Source organism: Copidosoma floridanum, unplaced genomic scaffold, assembly GCF_036245765.1.
Source record: "Copidosoma floridanum isolate Cflo_tuat_1 unplaced genomic scaffold, Cflo_Japanese_pri ptg000026l, whole genome shotgun sequence".
Classification (NCBI taxonomy): domain Eukaryota; kingdom Metazoa; phylum Arthropoda; class Insecta; order Hymenoptera; family Encyrtidae; genus Copidosoma; species Copidosoma floridanum.
The window spans coordinates 5,915,507-5,939,792 of NW_028321903.1; the positions used below are offsets into that span (position 1 = coordinate 5,915,507).

Consider the following 24,286-nt stretch of genomic DNA (forward strand, 5'->3'; position numbering starts at 1 on the left):
ACTAGCTCCGATCTCTGATGCCTCAAATTCTAGCGTTTGAGTATATATGATACACACACACGCACGTGCACGTCTGTGTGTGTTTATACACAATACCATTTAAACCGGTCGGTCTGTTACCCTATGATATTTGCGCGATACGTGATTAATATTAAAATACATGTTGCACGAATTGTATGATAAAAATAATAAAAACTAAAGTGACAAGTTACACAAAAAATTGATTTTGTTTTTATGTCTGACTTTAACTCATACTGAGTTTTCGTACAAGTTATATATCTTGTTTTTATTTTTTTTAGCTGTAATTTTTGTGAAAAACGGGCTCAAGTAAGCGCTGGCGGACATTAATGTACTTACGAAAAATACTTTGTGTCCATGCCAGTTTATGAGCTGAAATTGCTCGAGCACTCGTCTTGGATTGAAATCGGCCCCGTAGAATCGTAGTCGGAGAAGGGGAGTCCCAGTATATGAGAAGCTCTTTGCCAAGAGTTAGTCATCTCTTGAAGGTGAGCTCACAAGTAGGTATGTGATACAGTGTGGAGAACAAGGTAAAAGAAAAAGTCCGCTATATTACGTAGGCAGTAGAAATCATCAGTAGAAGCAACCGTTACGACGCAGACAGTCGCAGTAGCCTGGACCATCACGTTAGTATAAGTATATATGTATACGGATAGGTCTTCACGAAGTGTATATAGGATTAGAGCATAGCATCTAAGCTTCCGTGGACTCGGGTGTGAGATGTGTCCGTGGATTTTCCAAAACGGAAAAGCAGCTCGAGTGGAGACCAGTGACAGCACTACCACTAACGATGGCAAAACATCATCAACAAAGGCTTGGGCGCAGCAGATGTTCTCGGAAAATTTATTCTGTCTTTCTGCTTGTAGCTTGCTGCTCTTACTCCTGGGAAATATCAATATTTGAGACTCCTAATGGTGAGTGGGACCTGTAAATGAAATGGTAATAATTTCGTTAAATGTATAATACTTGCATTTTAGATGCAAATGCTTCCATTTTGGTCGTTCACTCTATTCTTATAAAAAAAAAGTTTAGTTACGAATTACCTAAAATTGAAGAAATATTTTCCTTTGAGACACACCTTTTTGAGAAAAATTTGTACGTTTTAAATGCTATTTGAAATACAGAAAAATTGTTAAAATGTAGTAAAAAAAGCGTTACAAATTATTTTCAACCTTACTAAGCGTTACAATGTTTTCCAAACGAATCTTCATTCCCACGATGTAATTTTAGATATCATTTTTCATGCAGTTTCTTAACTAGAACTTTTTGTAAATTCTCTCATATTCATCCGTAGCAGGCTAAAGTTAGTAAGGACATAAAATAATAACGTATTAAGAGAGTAAAAAACTCACAGAAAAAAATGAAACCGAAAAGAAAAACTGATAAGAAACTACAAAAGACTTCAAAAATCAAATATATTCTTAAAGTAGATTCTTAGAAAATCCAATATCAATTACAACTAACGTAAGTTATATGTAATACTGGTAATAGAAAATTTATGAAGTTACTCATATTCACAAATTCATTTTTTTTGAAATCAAGTAAAAACAAGCAAGAAATTTTAATTAATTAGATATTGTATCTTGCAAATGAAAAATAGTTATCAAACAAACTTTTCTCTCATCACTCCTAGTGAGCAAAAACAAATTTTTAAAGCATTTATTAAGTACTGTGACTTATCATTTAAGGATGTTTATCACAGTTATCAAAGAAAACTAGTGATCAGTGAGGGGTGAACGAACATTCGGCAGTACTCGCAACTGTTTTGATCTTTGTCGATTGCGTCGTGCAAAAAAATTGGAATTGTATACATAATTTTCTAATAAAATCAGTTTTTATGTGACTCCTCCATAAGGTTACGTGTTATATTGAAATTTTTGAAACATTTAATATCTAAAAAATGGTCAATTAAAATGGTTCCAAATCTTACGTGTGGCTTTTCAACATCATTATTCGCTATGCGCCTATGTCAGGTGGCGCAGTCGAATGAGAGAAATTATTCCTTACTAAGATCGCCAGAATGTATGGAGCCTTATAGAAAAATTGTTTAATGAATTAAAAAAAGGTTATTAAGAGTGAATTGACCAAATGAATCAGTGATTTGAGTGTGTATTATGATAGTGTACAGTAACAAATTTTGTTTGGTGTTGTTACGTGTTCAACAAGATTGGAAAAAATAAAAAAATGGATTGCGACTGTGATAATACAGCATATTTGAGTGCATTTACATGCTAACACTTGCGTACAGCTTAAAGGACACAAGTAATCCACGGAAACGTAATATAAATTTGTAAAAATTAACCTAACCTGTCGTTAGGATTTACTTTTATTGAACACTGAGTTGTGAGAAATAGATAAATGTAAGCAGTACTTGTGTTTATCGAGCTCCACACAAGTGCAAGTATGTATATGCTCACACATGTACACTGTGTTATCGCAGTCACAATTCATGTTTTTATTGTTTTCTATCTCGTAGTACACCTGACGACACCAAACCAAATTTATTACTGTACACTGGCATAATACACACTCAAATCACTGATTCATTTGGTCAATCCACTCTTAATAACCTTTTTTTAAATTTATTTAAAAAATTTCCTATAAGGACCCATGCATACTGGCGATCTAAGCGAGGGACAATTTCTCTCACTCGACGGCGCCACCTGACATAGGCGCATAGCGAATAAGCATCCTGTTGAAATTTTAGAAAGATCCTACAGAAAACGCTATACATGTAATAACCGTCTTTAACGAATCACTCTAGAGCGTCTTATTTGACTCTGAGAGTCAGGAAAGTCATAAATTAGTTAAGTTTTGTTCCACAAATTGAGTTTTTTATATAGTGATTAAAACCAAAAAAATCTATTTTTGTTGTATTAATCACATTGCATGTCCTTTGTGGAAGCATTAAGAGGAAGAATTTGTAGTAGTTCCAGGGATCTAAGCCATTAATATGCTACGCTGTTAATCAAAGTTTACTAATGCAGATAATAATTTAAACATGGATATAGTAACGAGTACAAATGGCTAGTTAATGAGACTTTCCACATTACTATACCATGTTTCACGTATGTAGGGGTCACGGTAGTATAGTAGTTAAGGCTGCAGATCTCATAGTCTGGCGTGCGTAGTAACGCAAGTTTATCGAATCTAATGGTACACACAGAAAAGAATCACAGGAATTTTTACTACAAAAGCAACGGTAATCCTGTGATATTTTGTGTCATAACGTTAATTTTTACAGTAATGGTACATGAATTTATACTGTACTCTACGGTAATTTTTATGCTAGCTAAAAATTATACACAGAAGATTTACTATAATTTTTACTGTATGGCTACGGTAAAATTTCTCCCGAAAGAGCATACATCTATAGGCTGTAGGGTCACGTGGGCCAGAAGAAAGGGTCGACCAGTTGCCTGCTGTAATGGCTCATAACCTGTGTAAGAGAACGAGATAGACATAAAATCTGTAAGAAATCAGTACACATATAGATGAAAAAAAGTGTATCTTTAATGAATAGCTTCAAGCGAAAGAGGACTACATCATGTTTCCAACAATACTTTGAGTACGAATTCGATTTATGTAAATATCCGTACAGGCTTACAATATGTACGTTAGCCCGCAGCAGACAACTGGTCGGATGGTTGGCCTTCTCCTTTGACTCACGTGACCCTACAGTCTATAGCTATATGACCTATTTTGGGCAAAATTTTACAATTGCAGTACAGTAAAAATTATAGTCAATTTTGGATTAATTTTACATTAAGCATACAAATTACTATACCCTACGGTAAAAATTCATATACCACTACGGTAAAAGTATACGTAATGACAAAATATCACAAAATTACCGTTGCTTGTACGGTATGAATTCCTGTGACTTTTTTCTGTGTGTATCATTTATTTTAACCATGGTATTGACTGGTGAGGTCTGTGAGTAAACATTCGCGAATAAACAAAATAAAGCTTCTCATACTGATAATATTCATTACACGAATAAAAGAGTTAGGTTAATTTTAACCATAAAAGCAACGGTAAAGTTGCGACGCTATCCCAGGTACTTTATTTTTTATGTGAGTGCCAACTAAATTTTACTGCCATTTACGGTAATTTTTTTAGTGTGCATAGAATTGTCGGGATTCATCTATAAATTTTACTGTAGGCTACGGTAATTCTTTTTCTGCTAGGAAAATGTAACTGATATCAGAGTTTGGTATAGTAGGATTATTGTAGCCGGTGAGTACGACGAGGTGTCCATTATACCAACCTCCGATATCAGTTACATTTTCCCATCAGGGAAAAAAGTACCGTAGCCTACAGTAAAATTTATAAATGAATCCCGATAAATTCTTTGTACACTAAAAAATTATTGTAAATAGCAGTAAAATTTACTTAGCACGTATATAAAAAATAAGGTACTCGGGATAGCATCCCAACTTTACCGTTGTTTTTACGGTAAAAATTAACCGAACTCTTTTGTCCGTGTACAAAAACCATGAAAATTATTAAAACTACGGTTCTAAGAATACGTATTCCTATGTACATTTTTTCCTGATTCCGATAGAGTTTTTAGTTTTTACCATAGTATCGACTGATACTTATCACTTTTCGTGATGTACCAATAATTTTAATCAAATAAATCATGAAAATCATTAAAACTGTGATTCTAGGAATACCTATTCCTACGTATTTTTTCTCCTAGGTCTGGTGGTGTTATCATTTTTTACCATAGAATTGACTGCAAAGGTTTGTGAGTGAAATCTTGCAAACAAATGCGATAGTGTGCGGTGTACCGGTCATATTTAATATAAAAATCCATAAAAATTATTAAAGCATTAAATGAATCACACTGAATTTAGTTGCTGATAATCTTTACTCTTTCCTAAAATTCGAGTATTATCGTAACAGCTGTTTAAAAAAAAAAAACCAGTGGACGGTGGGTGCTTGGGCACCGAAGTGAGAGGTTATACTTCTATAAAATTATATAGCAGATAGTATAATTATAAGTATAAATATACCTTCAATGAAACGATATTGTGTACGAAGGAGGTACAATAATATTGTATCGATGACATGGGTATACCTACGTTAGTTGAGTGTGGTTTGAATGAATATTTCAATATTTCATAACTGAACAATTATAAACAATAAATTATGGCACAATATAATATAAACAATATGGAGGCTGGCTTACATCTCTAACGTCACGCTCACATAATACATGTCACATACGCTTAATTCCTACTTCACACGTTTTCCTAGTCCATATTTCATACCCGAAGTATTTTTGTATCTTAAAAGGGTTAGGAAAACCATCCTGTAGTACCACTTTATTGAATAGAGTAGTATTACATGCCAGTGATTGTCTCTTTATGAGGTTTATTACATAAATTTTTTTTTTTGACAGATGTTATTCAAATGTCAAACGTATATTCGAAATAGCAAAAAAAATACCCACGAAAAGTCTCAGATCGTTTAATTAAATCTTTTTTTTTATGTTTAATTGAAAAAATCCCGATTTTACTAGAAAATTTATAGAAAAATCACGAAAAATTGCATTTATTTGCGCTTCTCTCATCTCTCTGAATTTTTCCCCGGTAATTATGTAATGAACGTTTTCATGTCAAAACATCACCCTAATTACTAATTGAAAAATTGTAATAGAATAAAACGCAATAAAAATCAATTATTAATTTTATGCAGTTCCAAAACCTTTTTCTTCAATTTTTGAAAATGTTGAAAAAAATGAAGAATTAGAGTAACAACTATTTATTTATTTTAGGAGTAACAAATTAATGATAAATTAAAAAATATTTCTTAATCCATAGGAAAGCTGCTCTGATAAAATGTACTAATTTTTTAGTTTTTGAAAATATAATTTAATTGAAAAAATTTATTTATTGAATAATTTATTTAATAATGAAATTTAAAGTTAAACTAAATTGATGAATAATAGTAAAAAAAATTTACATTCGATATAAGTTATGACGAGTAATTTGAATCCTTATTTTTGGACCGCTCATAGCAGAGTGGGTAAGGACCTCTGATAGTGTGCAGGAGGTCGGACGTTTAAATCCATTCGGAAACTTCTTTTTCTTTTCTTTTTTTCCGAATTGGCTTAAGAGAAAGAAGTAAAATTATAATTCAATAAAATTTAAAATTTATGCTCTGCTATGGTGTCGTGGCTTTGTGTGGTGTGATGTGGTGTGGAAGAGAAAAAACGTGAGGCGGTACGGCGAGGGTGAGCGGGATGCAGGGGGAGTTACATGCAACATACACTTCCGTTACACTTTTTCTCAAGGTCACCAATCTGTTAATAATACTAAACTTTCATTACTAAAGGGATTAGGAAAATCACCTTAAAACTGCCCACCTAAATGTAGGCATACAGAAAGCTTTTTACATTCATGGAATCTTCCAATGATTTCAAAATAACTTTCTACTGCCTACTCTGATGACATCTGTAACGTCATGCTAACATTTATCACATACGCTCACACACTTATTCTTCGTCAACATTTAATATCCAAAATATAATTTCATCCCGAAAATCAAGACAAACTATCCTATAGTACCGCTTTCTTCAATAGCATAGTAGTACATACCAGTGAATGTTCCTTCAGCACGTTCATTGCACATAGGTTTTTTTGCCAGATATTATTTAAGTATCAAAAGTATACATAAAATACCATAAGAAATACCCAAAAAAAATTGCTGATCGCTTATCTGTACTCTCTTTCACATGTTTAATTTTGAAAATTTGCATGAAAATTATGAAAATATGTAAAAAAATTTGTAAACAGTTATTTGTTTTTTTTTTTAAATTAACAAACTAATGGTAAGTGAACAAATGTTAGTTAATACATATGACAGCTGCTCTGCTAATATATACTCATTTCCAATTTTTGGAAAAAACATGTATCAAAAAAATGTATTTCATTTAAAATCGATTTTCTAATCGTTGAATTCGCTCATAGCAGAGTGGGTAAGGGCCTCGACCGCTCTGTAAGAAGCCAGGGGCTCAAATCTCTTTGGTTTTTTTTTTTTTTTTTTTTTATTAATTGGTTAAAAAACAAAGAAGTAAAATCCAAAATGTATGCGGTAGTGTGGTGCGATGAGGTTGTGAACGTCAAGAGGGACAAGGTGAAGGAGGGGGAATCAAGCAAAATCCACTTCCGTTACACTTTTTCTCAAGGTCATGAATCTGAAATCGTTGAATTACTTTGTGGGACAGAACGCACCTATAGAAGTATAACTTAAAAAAAAAAAAAAAAAAAAAAAAAAAAAAAAAAAAAAAAAAGAAATATCAGTTAAGTTATAAAATCAGGAGTAAACCATATTTTGGCCAAGCAGGCAGATCGTTTCAAAAACAAAACAAAGAACATAAAAGCTATTTTAATAATAATACTGATAAATCTACGTATTCTAGATATTTAATAGAATGTAATCATATTTTTAATGATTATTATGATGTCCTACATGTTTATAATAAAAGTTAAAAAAACTAGACTTTTTATAGATAATGGAAACTAATAAGCTTTAATATACCAGCAGAGTATACTTAACGGCCAATTGGATCTGAAAAGTTCACCTTTATTAAATTCAAAATTGTAATATCATCACTGTGTAAATATATGACGTATACTTGTATGGTATTTATATGCATTGACGCTGCACTCTCTACTTGTATTATTAGCCAACGCAACATTATTTAGTTGGAATTTGATAGACGTCTAACGAAGGGACTGTGTACCAAAGCAGCTATTACGGCAATAGTCGATTTTTAATAAAAAGGGAAGATTATCAAACATTTAGTTCAGTGTGTTTTACTTGTTATAAACATGAATCTTAACAAGGTATCGACCAACAGTATCAATCATTAATACAGCAGTACCAAAAGTACGTATTTCGTATATTCTTTTCAGCTGAATCCTGAAGTAGATGTTAAATATTTGTTAACGAAAAAACGTTACGAACTAAATATTATAACAATGTACGATTGATGGAAAACATGAAATAACAGAAAAATAATGTAGAATCTTACTTTTCCACGTTCACATTAGACTTTAGGTATCTTTTAGAAAGAGTATATTAAAAGGAGAGATTAAAATCTATTATTTGGTGCCAAGGGCGGTTTTTAACCTTCCTCAAATTCAATTGCAGCTGCTAGAAATTTACATGAATGTAAGAAACGTATGCCGCAAATATCGATGAAAATGATATAAGTAGGTGCAAAAATTATCAGACTCTGATTTTTAAGTATATAAAGGCTATCTCAAACCGTACTAAAAATGTCCGGACATGTACATACAATTCACGATTTAGCATGGAATAAAAAAAGAAGAAGAAAAAAAAACAAATACGCTACAGCATTGATAAGATACTCAATTTTCTCTGACCCTCAGCTAGTAGATAGATCGCTACTACACATAGTAAGTACATGTCTGGAGCGTACTACAGTATAGTGCGATGATATTCAAACGCGCTCGACTCACATTACATATACATATAGGCAAATATAGTTATTTTGCGACATAACATAATAAAAAATAAGTAATTAAGTACAAAATTATCATTTGAAAGTATACGACAGTTAAAGCGAATACAACATCTGTGATACTCCTATTAATTCAATCAATACTTTCTATTTTTTCAGTGACAAATGGTATGTACTTTCAGAAAAAGAAGTAAAACATATTTAATACTCCATAAATAACAAACTATTTTCACTCCAAATTTATAGCAATGTATAATTTTGACCTCAAAATTTAATTGTTTTTAGAGTTTGTTGGCTCATTAATATTGGCGTCTAGACGGTTTTCGCATTATTACTTATACTCAAATACTTTCTCAATCGATGCTATGGTAAAGACTAGTAGTACCAGCAAATTAGGGGGAAAAAATGTATAGGAATACGTATTATAAGAACCACAATTATATTTTCATGGTTTTCATGATATATATGTTATCGGTATCGCATTTTTTTTACGAGTTTTTACTCATATACCTTTCCCAGTAATACGACAGTTAGAATCAATGAAACCATATCAGTTCAGGAAGGAAATACGCAATTCGGACTTGCAATTGTAGTCCTTTTTGAATAGACAGTTTGTATAACTTTTAATACGCAGTTTAATACGCAGTAAAAAACAGTTTCTTCATTGAAGCATAGGAAAAACGGTTCAAAAACTTTTTTTTCAGATTTTCACTCATGTTTGGGGGTGTAACAAAGCAATATTCTTTGATAAAGCACAATCGGGTACAAAAAAATTTTTTAAGTTGATCCTAATATACATACATTATAAATGTATGTATATAAGGATAATCTTAAAAATTTCACTGGTATATATACATATACACACTAAAAAATATCAGTGTGATATGATTGTGGCTCTTAGTATATGAGTAATTGGTTAGCTATCATTTTTGTATTTTTACATGCATATGTATTTAAGGATACTAGATTGACAAGTTGAAGGGAGTTCGCCATATACATCGGTAAAAAAACGGTAAAATCAACAAATCATCCACTTCTCCGTTAAATATCTTAGTAAAATCCATGCTAAGCCCCAACTTTTTAAGTACGAGGAGAAAGCTCGTAATCTTAGCTATAAATCTGTCATTTTTATTTTACTGTCGTGAGCGTTTTCATGGTTATATTTATCTGGTTTGGTAAAAATCGATACTATTCGTATGTCAACCGGCTTATAAGTATAATTTTCGTAGAGCTTTTACACCAAATTTTCCAAGCTAAGCAGATCTGAAATTTTGAGTGTAGGTACATTGGGACTTCTATAACAACCTCTCAAAATTTCATCCAGTTCGTGAGACATTCAGGTTTACTGGCGAATCACCTTAATTTAATTTATTGTCATAGAGGCTCACTCAGAGAATAATACTTACATAAATATACTTAATGAAGAGAAAAGTAAGACAAGGCAATTGTCTATGCACAATTCTTTTAGTCTCTCTGAATATAGAAGTTGAACAAATCTAATAAAATAATAATGGTCTCGTGGGGTGAATCGTGATAAAAATTATAGGATTAGAGAAATCAGTGTCAGGGTTATTACGGAAAGCTGATCCTTCACTTAAATGATCATTTATTCGTCAGTTAAGACGATGCTGTTCCAATCTCGATGAATGTTCTGCATCAGTTTCTCGAAGCCCAAAATTGTAATTATTTGAAACATTTAAATTTTTTCTTCCAATTCGCCTTCCTGCAATTTTAGATATTGTTAAGGTAGTTGGTTCAAAAATCGACTTACAACAAATTTTCTTCTAACTTTGGGGATCGCTTTTTTATATCGCTGTACATCATTCGTTAAAATTTTGAAAATATTGCCCGTGCCGTTTTTGAGATACAAAGCTTCAAAGTTGGACTCTTTACCATTGGAAGTATAGACTAACCCTGTGAAAAACAGATATTAAAATCAAATGTAAAAAAACCACTCAACAGATTTTGTCAAAAAATGAATGTGCTGCTTTTAGTTCTAACATATGAAAATTTTAGATTATTTATCCATGCCGTCTTTTAAATATTTGAATTTTTGTGTGTCTTGCAATGCTTTCAGGGTATCTATATAGTGTTGAAATTTTCCTAATCTTTTTGAACTTTATCAGAATTTTAAAATATTTCTTGAGATCTACATGATTTGTAAGTTTTTTTATGCTGTTTCGATGAGAAATTATGTGAATCATTAATAATTTATGTAGCAAATTACTCAATAAACGTTAATTTGAACAAGTATACATGTATACATTCGCACCAACTATCTTAAAAACTTTTTTAAGCCATAAAAAGGGCTATTTTTTGCAAAATTTATAAAGTTGTGATTTATTCATTGGTGAGGTAGTTCAATGTCCGATGGCCCTAGATGGCTTAAGACCACTGAACTAGACCAAGTAAACCGAGTGCATACCTTGAAGGATCGGTAATACTGGTTGAATGTTTAGAGCAAGGAAGGTGATACAAGTAACCAGGGTTCCTAACCAGAACTTTTGGAAGATAAATCGTAGTCAGAATTTGCTTCAAGATATTTGTCTAAAATAGTACTTAGTTCTAAAAAATATAGGTATTAGCAAGGTAGTTATAGACGTTGGATATCCTTAAAAAGGTCATTGATAAAGGTCATTGATGGCCCTGAAAACAGCTAGTGGGTATATTTCTAGCTGTTCTTTAGTATGCTTAATGATGTAGAGCCAGCTGTGGGTTGATGATTTGATAAACCAGATCTGTCGGTCTGTGAACGGGGCATATCTGTCGCTTTACTTGGCTCAGTAAACGGGGAATACAGAGCTTGGGTATCTGGATCTGAGGTAGCTTGACTCTTTCCCTTGGAGTCTGCCTATAGAAAGCGTGTTGAAGGGTGGTACTTCACTGCCCGAAAAATACTATGTCGTAGTGTTGTTCCCCCAATTATACCAACTGCTCACTGTTGGTCGGGAACGTGGGCTTGGAAAATATCTCCTCTATGAGTATGCTGTTGGGACGAACCAGCGTGAAATTTCTAGCCTATATGGATGCCCAAAATCCTCAGGGTTGTTTGCAATGGCTTACTCTTGTAGCAAAAGGTGCTTTGGCAGCACCAGGTTGGTTGAAAGAACGGCTACGAAACGTTGAAGAGTTGGAGCAGGTTATGCTCTGATCAGACATCTTCTGGTATTACGCTGGAGACACTGGCGTACAGAATGTCTGTTTTTTCGTGTCACTCCATTATCTTAACGGTTTAAGGTAGAATTTGACGTAAAACGTTTGCGTATTGGAGAAGAGTGTTGATGATAGCCAGGATGCCCAGCTACTAGACTAAAAACTACATTTTTGATGTACTACCGGCGAACGACTGTGGTAGTCAACAATTTTCTAGGAGACATTATCACAAGATTTACTGACTTCAATTGCTGGTGGCTCCGATTTTACTTCGACACCACCTAGTAGGTCCTACTAAACGAAAGTAAAAAGGTAGCGTAATTTTTCAAAACCTCAAGCTTAATTATTCATAATAACTATGCAAAAATCATCTAAAAAGTTTTTAATTAGTATGCAAAACTTTAGCAAAATTGGTTCAGCAGCTTGTGCAGTTAGTAATTACAATCTTTCTTAACTTTTCTTTATATGTAAGTGAGATATCATATGTAAAAACTCATGTTCTTCAGTGTCGTAAATTGTTAATATTTTATAACCTATGCACCTTAATGAGTGTATTAAGGTACCTACAATACATTCATACCTTCCACCACAGCCATTTGAGTGAGAACAGCTACTATAAGATATTTTCTCAGAGCTTACAGAGCTTACTTAAATCCCCAGCTTATGTAGTTTTACCAATAAATCAATTAATTTCAAGCATAAACAGATCACATCTGTTTAGTCCGACGTTTCCAATTTTCTGATGCAATAAAAGACATGCTTTGCATTTGCTGCAACGTATTTACCGGGTCCTTCTCCCACATAGATGAAAAAGTCTTATAAACTTTTGAAATAACTCATATAGTAACTCTTTTTCGGAATTAACATCAGATGATTTGGAGTTATATTGAATTACTTTAATATCAGACATAGGTCAATGCAGAAAAAATAACTGTAATTTTAATAATAACCAGACTTATTGATAACAATATATAATATTTGAATTGAAACAATACTTAATGTTAATTACCTGAATCATTGATTATGTTGGTTAACGTATTTAGAGCTTGAACAATAGTTTAATACCATAACATATTCAATGCAAACATCTTAAGAACGTGTAACTAAAAAACTAGAATATGTGGATAAAGCTAGCCAACAGTGATGGTTTCCCGCGTAGAAATTTTTACGTTTGATCAAACTTTCGCCAAAGTTCATGTGGCCAACGATGGCTAAACATGGGCAATGAGAACATCCCAAACTTGGATATTTGCTGAAATTTTTGACTTAAATTAAGCCAATGACTATCCAAACTTCTAAAAAATTAATTTGATACTCTAATTTATAAGTAGACTACATATAAGACACATTGAAAAAGTCGTGCAGGAGATGGTCTTAAATCTCGGCCACCGAGATTACGCGTGCAACACAAGCACATTTATCCACTCGGCTATGACGAGATGGTACAAGGTATAACACGAATCGTCTACATATTGTAGGGGGGGACTGGGTACGGTTGTGCCAATTTTTACTTGAGAGCCCGTAACTTTGAAAGTATGACACTCAGTGAAATAAAAATTGCTAGGCATGATAAATTAAAGACTCCTCTACATGTGTGTACAAAAATTATGACTGTAAATACAGCCGTTTACACGTACAAGCTGTTAGAAAAAAAAAATGTGTCACAACCGACCTCACCTCAGGAGAGATTGTGACAACGCCTGGGGACGATTGTGATAGGTTAAAAAAATACATTAAAACTGTTTTAAATCACTTTTATTGTATCTTATGTTGAACATAATGTAACAGCACCTTCTTTTTGGAAAATTTAACATTAATATTTAATTAAAGACATGAAATTTGGAACACTTTATATCTTGTATCTACTTTTGAACAGTATAGTTTATTATTATAGATATTATATACCCAAAGTATATATCCGCGAAACGTAGTAGGTATTTTGACAACTGCTGTTCCTGCTCCTTAGAAAAGACTTTGCTGTGAACAACGCAACTTGTACTGACGCTACCTCTGTTATTGCCATTGGCATTGGCTGCATCACGTTTACGAGCGTATCACAATAATGTCATGTGATTTACTTGGTGCATTTCTGCAGCTTTTCATACAGAAATCCCCTGCTTTGTATTATTGTATGCCTTTTAACATTACACGTACCTTTTGTCGTTCTCCTGAAAAGTTTACGAGGCATCTGAAAAGAAGAAAACTAATTTTACTTGTGTCACAACCGTACCCAGGCAGAAAGTCACAACCGTACCCACCGCACTCATTTGAAAAAAAAAACGTTACCATGTAAACACAACATAGCTGACATGAAAAGTAACTATTGCGTTTATTCACTAATGTGTATCTTATAACGAGGAAAAATACTCATTGCTCGCTTATACAGTGACAATCGCAAAAAAAAGTTTAAAGAAAATACTTACATTTCACTCCCCAAAAGTAGTGTAGACCTCTGCTGCCGTTGATATCACACGACAGCTGATGCTATACTGTGAAGCACAAGTGGCCCAGCACTCCTCTCTTGAAAAAAACCATAACTTTAAACCACATAAGAAGACCACATAAGAAGACCACATAAGAAAACCACATAAGAAAACCACATATAGAAATCACAAAGAATCATATGGTTTCTCTTCTCCGTTTTCATGTGGTTTTTTGTCTCAAATCGCCATGTGGTTTTACAAAAACCATGTGGTTTCATGTTATTGTGTAGTTTCATAAAACGATGTGGTTTCGTAAACACCCTGTAGACTTCATTCTATATGATTAGTTATTTATAATGTTTTTATGTTTAAATAAAACAAATTTAACTAATTATAACTTAGCATTAATTTATTTATCAAGATTAAGATTGTTAAGATTAAGATTTATCAAGATAATTTATAAAGATATATATTTATGTATTTTATAGGTTTTGTAATATTAACTAGACAAAAGTAAGAAGCACAAAAATTTAGCGCCAGTCTATTATTTTATAAAGTATCATAGGGCAATAACTGGAGGTAAAACCTTCAGTCTCACCTTGAAATATGTGTGTACGCGTATTTTTAGTGTCAAATGCATACATGGTAATATACATTTTAGTGTCTAGTATGAACATATGTTAGGTATTGGGCAGATATATTCTACATTTTTTACACATATATGTACACAAATTCGGTCAATATCGTTACTGTCAATAACAGTTATCTCATGAGAAATATTTAAAATTTTTGTTAAGTGTATTGAAACTTCACTAATTTCCCCAGTTAATATCATATTGCACAGAGTATACTCCCTGTTAGTATTTTTGGATCCACTCCTTCCCCTTCTTGTATTTGGCGGTTCTCTCTTACAGTTTCGCCAATGTGATCACTGTCACAACCGTCCTTTGACACAACCGTACCCAGTCTCTCGCTACCAATACTATAATTTTTTTTGAAGTCATGTTATTAAATTGACTTTACAATTCATCTAAAAAAGTTTTTATGTGAATTCATTCAGTTACAATTAATTGTATATAAAAAATATTTTCCTAGTGTATTTTGCCAAGCATATAATCTACAATAAAAGTCTTAATCATATTAAATCTGCTTTAGGTGTACTCTTATTGTTTTACATACAATTAACTGTAACTGAATAAATTCACACAACGTGGGTTACCCTCCTTCCGGAAATTAGGTGACTAATCAGATGATTTCTCATGCCAAAATCTCATCTGTTCAGATTTTTAATTTCTTATAAGTTGTCAATATTTCTAACTGTTTAATCGTATTTTTAAAATGTAAAGCTTTAATTAATTAATTTTTTTTTTCTTTTAATATTTGTACTTAAAAATTTTTTTGGAAAAATTGTTTCTAAAAATCTAAATTAAAAAAAAGTCCTTAATTTACTTGAGACAATAAAAAAAGGGTTTAAATAGAAAAAAAAATTTACATGATATTTTGGCATGAGAAATCACCTGATAATAGTCATCTGATTTACGACAGGAGGGTCGCTGTGTTCTGTCGTAATGACTCGTGGGAGTTATAAGTCATACAAGTGGCTCAATCAGTGTGTGTTAACGAATTCAACAAACTTACATGTATATAATAGTGTATAATATTTACCTAATTCAATGTTTTTGTCATTTATCTATTACAATCTTTTCACTGAATCTCAAGATAAAAATTGATTTCTTGAAAATCCAAAAATTTACAAGTTAACTTGTGGATTTGGATCTTCCAACTTTGATTAATTTTTTACCTTTGGCCATTTTTTTTACATTCCTTTGTAATGTACTATTTTTTCTCAACGTACCAATATTTCATTTGGAGTTTCTTTTCAGTTTCTTAAGGAGGCTTAGGAAAAAAGTTAAAAATGTATAAGTGCGCCAAAAAAAATGTATGCTATAGTTGAGCATGTCAGGACTGCACAAGAATTTTTTCAGATTATTTACCAGGGGAGATTTTTGAAAAAATAATTGTTAAATATTGACAGTTTAATACGGTCTCTTATGAGAGAACACGGTTAAGTTGCCGTTTAATTAAAAATAAGGGCATATTATAAATGTCTTAGATTAAAGAAAAAAAGGTTTCTATAGACACTTCCTATCCTATCTTTAAAAAACGATGGGTCACGTGATAAGGCCTGTTTATTCCTTGTGTGATTAGTTGAGACTGATCAAACGTGGGTAGATCTGAAAATGAGATTTTGAAGAATCAGTGAAAAGTCATTTAAATTTGTAAGTTGATAAAGATTATAATATTAAGTGTTACGACAAACATGTATTTATTGTATTTTTCTTTAAAAATAGAGAAAAGAAGTATTTATTTAAATTTTGGAGATTGGCGCGTGGAGCGCACAGGGAGCGCAGCCCCCCAATAGTACAAAGGGAGATGCTCAACAAAAAAAATCACGACTTTTCAGGCATTTTTTGATAATATAATAAATTACAGTGGTACAGTTAGAAGTTTGTAGAATGCTAGAGGAGGTGCTCGGTAAAGGAAGCACATCTGCGTGGGCAGGAGGACTTCCCGTTCCCTTACTCTCTGAATGATACTTCTAAACCTCCTTAAAGCAAAGGCACTCCTACGATATCAACTTATTTTTACAATTTCAAGAAATTTTGCATATTGATTCTTAACACTTCCCAGATGGTTTTCATGCAGTTTTTTTCACAAAAAATTGATAATAATAGCTATATGTAAACTCAAATTTTTATAATAAATCGTTAGCCTTTGGATTTCGTTCAGTGAAATATACTAGGTGGCGTCAACATAAAAACAATAAAAGACACCTGAAATCGAATTCAGTGTGTCTGGTGACAATATTCCTAAACAATTTGTCCATTAAACTAGTCCTTCGCTGGTAGTACCTCATAACTGAGATGTTTGTCACACTCTGATGGTCTTCAATAAGTAAGCAACCTTTGCCTATGTCCATCCTAGGAAAGATGATCGAGTGCTACGAATAAAAGGCATTCTAAACTCCAACGTCTCTAGCGTAATCTTCGGAGACGTGGGACCAGAGCACAACCAGCTCCAACACTTGAGAGCGTCGTCACCGTCTTTCTGACTAAGCTGGAGCTGCTAGAGTACCTCTTGCTGAAATAGCAGGTCAGATCAAGTGGCAGATGTGCGCAACTGATAAAACGCCAGCTATGATTTGTCACTTCATTGACCTACAGCTGGCTCTGTACCGTTGATAATAAAAAAAATCAATTAAAAGTATTACTATAGGTCCTTTTGAAGGCCATTACAAATCTGCACGTTCTTTGAACCACCATCTTAAAAAACTAATAGCAAAGCTATAAAGGAGAAACGAACTTGTGAAAACGGGACAGTCTTCAACAGCCAAGTGGCACGAAGCTCTTTCCACCTTGAACCTCTGAAACGACTGAGTTCCATGAAAAAAAGGTGCTTTGAACGCTAACGTCTCCATCATCGTAACACCAAGAGACATTGGAAAAAATTACTACGACCAGCTCCAACGCTTGAAAGTGTCACATTTTTCTTTCCGATCAGTCTGGTGCTACAACACCAAACCAGAGAAGACCACCCTGAGGTATTCAGGCAGTTATATTTGCTAGAAATTTTAGTCAATAAAGAGTTTAGCTGACCAGTCCTCTTTTGGGGCCATTTTTCGTAAAATTACCTTGACAACATTATATTACAACTTAATAAAGTTGGTCAAAACCTTTTAGGGCTTTTAAAGTTTTTAACAATACCTAGAGTTCCAAGAGGGAAAATAAAAAGAAAGACGTCTAATGGTTTAAATGTTGATTAGGAGATTAAAACAGCCACGTTAAAAAAAACGAATTGAGAATAATCTATAAGTGATTGATTAACTCATTTTCATTACTACTCATATTATGACTCATTTGTCACAGATCGAATAATAGACTAGGTTACATGATAAGGCTTTGCGGTGCTTATATAGTTGGTACGAGAAAGGTAGTTGAAAAAGGCAATGCTGGATGATAGGGATATTTAAACTTTCGTAATAACGTAAGGTATACTATGTTAAAGTATAGTACGTGTTTTTGTTGTTGAGGTTATCACTGTCTTATTTTTACAGAGCATTCCAGAAATAATCTGTGTTTTTGCAGTTGACTTCTTTGTCGAGTACTATTACATTATATCGATCAAACTTATGGTTGTATGTAGTTTGATATGCATAAATGGCAGTCAGGTTTTTTGTTTAATCTTAGTTCATTTATCCGCATTTCAGTTGCTCGCTTTGTCTTACCGACATACGAAGCCAGACAGTTTTTACACTAGAATTTTTTGAATTTCGTTGGTCTCTTTGAAATTGTCCAAGTTTGTCTTATCCCAAACGAATGATGCTATTAAGCTTTTTGTTAATAAAAGGGTATGTCTCACTGTTATGAGATTTTAATATGGTTGATATTTGTATAATAAAATTTCTATCAGTACATAGTATACCGATTTTACATATTGTATAAGAATTCAGAGTGGTCTTATTATAGTTGATGTATTTTTGTCTTTTTAATCTTAATTACTATACAAAAGTAAAATTAGTCATGCTCCTTATCTTTGCCACTTACTTCCCCTAAAATAAGGAGAAACATCCTACAAAAGTGGAGTACTCTAAGAATACTCATCCGAATTTGATTAATTGTTCAGGTCCAACCGAGATGTGGGAAAAGTTGAAAAATTTATTTAGTGCATCAAGTGAAAATGCTAAGCGTATTGCATGGGAAAATTTTTATGCCTTTCAAATGAGAGATATATCACTTGCCTGACAAATCGTACAGTTAGAAAGTATTTGCAAAAGTCTTGAAGAAGCTGATGAAAAGCCATCAGAGGCAGCAGTCATCTCCAAGTTGTTAAGCAGCCTCCCACCGAAATTTTCGACATTTCGAATGGCTTGGGAGTGTACGCCATCAGCAAATCAAAAGAAAAATGATTTGGTAGTAAGACTGATCCAAGAAGACAAGCGTCTTTTAGAATCGGAGCATAGGGTATCATCACTTGCATTGCACACTTACTCATTAAATATCAAGAAAAGCCAGAGTAGTCCGAAAGAACCCTTAGATAAAGACGCCATAGAAGCTAAGAATTGAAGGATAGAGAAGCTCAAGCAACGCACAAAGTGTGGATACTGCAAGGAGATTGGTCATTGGGTACGCAAGTGTCCTAAGCTCGTGGTAAAGAAAGAAAGAAAGTGAAAAAAATAAATGTGGAGAACATACAGAATCAGCATACTCGTGTGACGTCACTGTCTTCTATTCGTGTACCTCCGAGAAAGATGGCAAATTTTGGCTTGCACACTCTGGCGCCACTAGCGACATGACACACAGAAGAGAGTTTTTTACTAGTATCCAGCCATTGCAAGCAAGCTTCTATGTCAAAACAGATGACGATACTGTATTGCTTGTAATTGGTGTTGGCTCCATTATTATTAGGGAAAAAATCAACAAAGAATATAAAAAAAAGAGAAATCCGTTATGGTTTGCTAGTGCCACATTTAAAGCGAAATTTGTTTTCTATTGGATGTATAACTAAAAAAGGTTTCTCTTTTTACGCTGACAGTGATTGTTGTAAAATTAGAGATAGCACAGGAAAACTCATGTCGATAGGCACTCGGCATGGTGAATTGTACAAGATGCATTTTGAAGTTGAATCGTCAACAGAGTGTAATACTGTTGTGTCAACAAAAGAACAGGAGTTTAGGCTGTGGCATGAATGTATGGCATATATTAATGTTCGCGCCCTTTTGAATAAGAGAAGAGTTTTTAATTTACCGATTATCGATAGAGAAGATTTTTTCTGCGAGTCATGTGTAATGGGTAAACAAACTTGCAAGCCACACAGAACAATGACGCACGAGTCAAACTTCAAACCAGGAGAAAAAATACACTCAGATGTTTGCGGTCCGGTAAATATTAAGTCCCCGAGTGGGTCAAGATATTTTATTGTTTTTAAAGATGAGTTTACTGGATTCCAGAGGGTGTATTTTTTAAGGCATAAATCCAAAGTCGTCAGAGTGTTCAAAAATTTTGAAAAATTAGTAAACACTCAAACTGGCAATAGGATCAAAGTGCTGCGCTCTGACAACGGAACTGACTCTCCTCCCCTTATATTCATCAGCAAAATAGGCATGCTGAGAAAGAGAGATTAGGACTATAGTGGACATTGGTCGAACGATGCTATGTGGTGGTAGTGTAAATACAAAGCTTTGGAGTGAGGCAATAAACACGGCATCTTATGTTTTGAATCGAGCTGTGCTTCGTCCGCATGAGATGGAATCGCCTTTTGAAAAATGGTTTGGTCGTAAACCAGACGTGCAGCATCTAAGAGTTTTTGGAGCTGATGCTTACTTATATGTGCCAAAAGAAAAAAGGAAGAAATTTGACCCGGAAAGCAAAAAAGTTATGTTGGTTGGCTACAACCATGGAGAAGAAGATTTTGGAGAAAAAACAGCTGCTGAACGTGATATAATTCAAGAAGAAAGCTTAGAAGATGATAATCGTGCAGATAAAGAGGATGAACAGGATGAAGATGATCTGTTCATCAACGATGTAATGTATCTTAGTAAACATGAAAACATTGAAGACCCTGGTTATGATGGTGGAGCAGAACCTGTCCAGCATGAACATCAACTGTGTAATCGAAACTTGAATCGTCCTCCATATTGCTATGGTTTCTTAAGTGTTGCAGATGTTGTCCCCTCCACCTATCAAGATGCAATGAAGGGCTCAGAAGCGAGTAAATAGCAAAAAGCCATAAATGAAGAGCTTCCAGCTCTGAGAAAAATAATACTTGGTCCCTCATCAAACTGCCTCAAGATAAGCGTATCGTTGATAGCAAATGGGTTTTTTCTATAAAAACTGGCCCAAACAAAAGTACTTGGTACAAGGCTGGACTGGTCGCAAATGGATGTACACAAAAAAAAGGGATTGATTACTCTAAAACTTTTGCTCCAGTCGTACGCTATGAGTCAATCAGGCTTCTTCTAGCTATTGCTGCCAAAGGAGACTAAGAAATCGCCAAGTTTGATATAAAAACTGCGTTTTTGTATGGTCATTTGGAAGAAGATATTTATTTAAAATAACCTGAAGGATGCATCTGTTTGGAGGAAAAGGATCTCGTTTGCAAACTTCAGAACAGTTTGTATGGGTTGAAGCAGAGCCCTCGATGTTGGAACAGAAAGTTTGTAAATTTCCTGAAAAACTTTAGCTTTGTAAGCCTCGAATGTAATGTATGTGTTTTTAAGCAAGGTGAAAGGTTTTACAGATTACTTAGGTTTGTATGTTGATGATGGTATGTTAGTTAGTAGAAGTAAATTCGCGATTGATGAAGTACTGTTATATTTAAAATCAAGTTTTCAAATAACAGTTAATAAAGCGGAAGAATTTATTGGGTTGGAAATTAGTCGTAATCGTAAAAAGCGCACTAATAAAATTAGTCAATCCGGTTATATTGAAAAACTTTTGAAGAAATATAACTTGGAAAATTCTAACAGCGTATGTATACCTGCAGAATCTGGTTGTGACCAGCGCGCCACTCGATCGATGCAGCCAGCCTTGTTATCTCAGCGTTCCCACCTGATAGAAAAGCAAGGCGAAATGGGTGCCGCCTATGAGGCCGGGCCGAAGCAACAATGTAATAGTGTTTAAGAAACTTTGAAAAAACTGGAAATAGTTCCTTTCAAAAAAAGGCCATAAAAAAGTTTTGGGCCAACGTAGCCCAGTTTTTCAAACGGACTTTTGTTAATGGAGACTTATTCTATGACATTCTGCAATACCGTACCATTTTACCCAGCCAAACTGTGAAAAAAATTAATTTTAAAAACAGAAGCTTCCTCGGTCTGGTGGTAAGGGCCGCAAAGCTCGAAATGCGGCAAACCGAAAAATTCCGCAAAATTTTTCCTAAAATTATTATTATTTTTTTTTTACGTTTTAAAACAGTAAAGGCGATCATAATAGTGATATATATTTGCATACGTGTAAGAACAGTATTAGGACATTTTTTTAAATTCAGCATTATAGGAGTTCTGAAATAAATCAGAAACCAAAAATAAGTAATGAGTCAATGAGACTGAGTTAATATATTATTATATAATTATTATAATTGTCTCTTTCATTTTAAAATATAAAGAATTTAAAAGAAATTTTAGTCAAAATTTTGAGGATTTTTCCTATGACTGAAATTCGAGCTGGGCGCCCCCCCCCCACTGGCCTGCGAAAGCTTCCTTTTTTAAAATTTTTTTTTAAAATCTTTGGCTGGGTATAATAATACGGCATTGCAGAAAGTTGTAGAATAACTCTTGAATAACAAGAATCCGTTTGAAAAATTGTTCTACGTTGGCAAAAAACTTTTTTATGGCCATTTTTCGGAAGGACCTTTTTTTAGTTTTTTCTAATTTTGTCAAAAAGTATAACATTGATCATGCTAAAATTATGTACGGGTATCAAAGCTCATACAACACATATTCTAGTAAAGTTTTAAGTCTTTATGTACAACAGAACACAAGTTATAAAATTTTAAGAAAGTGGTTTTTTTTTTACTAAAAAATGACTGGACCGATCAGAGCTTAATAAACTCATAAGATTTGTATTATGATTACGCATTTAAGCTCTAGAGCTTACTCGTAGAAATTTTTATCTTTAGCCAATTTTGCTTCTTTTGCGAGATACAGCGTTTTTTCTTGTTTTCAAAAGTTAAGTTGTCGTATTATACATATTTCATATTCTTCGTCCTTTTTTCCACACACGCGCACACACACACGCACACACACACACACACACACATTTATATATTCTTATATTATACAGTTAACTCAGTGGGGCATTCCACACAAACCCCCCACCGCCCCCCACCAACCCCCCCAAAATAAGGTAAAAATCCGTTGTTTTCTTGCTTATTTTGACATATCGTAGTTTTTCTCAAAACCCCCCACAGCCCCCCACCGACCCCCATGCATTTTTTCATGGCCCCCACCGCCCCCCCACAAAATATTATATGTATAGTATAGAAGTATAGTAAAAGTCTTTATTCAAGCCAGGGGGTTCAACCCTTAATGGCTTCATGGGATAATAACCATGTATGTTTTAATATTTAATCAAATAGTTACAGATTAGTGCACAATACTATAATCAGCTAAACTTAAATACAATCAATTGTATTTCAATTTATTGGATCCCTTGGTTTCTTTGTAAGCATAAAGTTTTTGATGGGCTGACTTTTTTTGTTAGCATTTTGTAACGTTGCATTTCGCCAGCCCTGTCAATGTGTTAAAGTCTATTACCACATTCCTACCAAATCACATAGAAATATTGTATAGTATTTTTTCTCAAAACATCCCATATCCCCCCACCTAGCCCCTACGGCCCTCCCACCGACCCCCACGAATTTTTTCATGGCATAATTATCATATCATCATCTGTTGGATATTGACTGTAGTGGACTGTATTGCGGTTGGCGTGGCTGAGCTTTAAAAGCTCATTACAGTGATCTGGGTAAGGTTTGTGCATAGATGCTCTTCGTGCACCCAAAAGCACACGAAGAAGCAGCAAAAATATGGAGGAAGACTGTGATGTAATAAAACTGTTGGAACTATTTATTTACAGACTATTTTACAGATTGGAAAACGCGGTCTATATGTATATGCATGGCGTCGAGTCTCGAGCCTTCTTACATATAGCAAGGGAGTACTGTGAGTTGCTTTAGCTGTACGCGCCGATAGCAGACTGACTCATGAGGCTGCTTCGCAGAGCAGTGCGCGAACAGATATGTATATGTTAGCACATATGTGTACTGCTACGCAGAGCAGTGGCTCGTGTGAAACTAAAATATTGAAAAATAATACAAAGAGAAAGAGAACTTAAGAAAAGATAAAAATTGTCTGTAACATGGGTGAAAGTCTTTGTTTACATTTTCAGTGTGACTGCTCGCAGAGAAATAAAGATGTACAAGTCAAGGTGAATTTCTAAGAATAGGTTCAATGTATAAACGCGGACTATATTCACTTCAATCCTGAACATCATCACTTATATAGTCCTTTACTACACAATTCTTCTTTTTACGTACATAAACTTAAGTTAAATTTAGAGTATCATTAATATAAACAATGAAAGTTTCGCATCACTTTATGATTCATCTTATAAAGCCTGATTAAACCACGAAGACT

The 24,286-nt window shown here is 33.7% G+C and overlaps 1 protein-coding gene across 4 annotated transcripts in view; it reads left to right on the forward strand.

Annotated features, from left to right (window-relative positions):
- The first annotated feature begins 518 nt into the window (after positions 1–518).
- The window catches only part of Duox (dual oxidase), a 934,738-nt gene continuing 910,970 nt past the window's right edge, over positions 519–24,286 (forward strand). For all 4 annotated transcript variants that reach the window (XM_089595596.1, XM_089595599.1, XM_089595598.1 and 1 more), the window contains exon 1: positions 519–932. In XM_089595596.1, the coding sequence (XP_089451722.1) occupies positions 809–932 (124 nt within the window). In that variant the 5' untranslated portion in view covers positions 519–808. The remainder of the gene's footprint in view (positions 933–24,286) is intronic.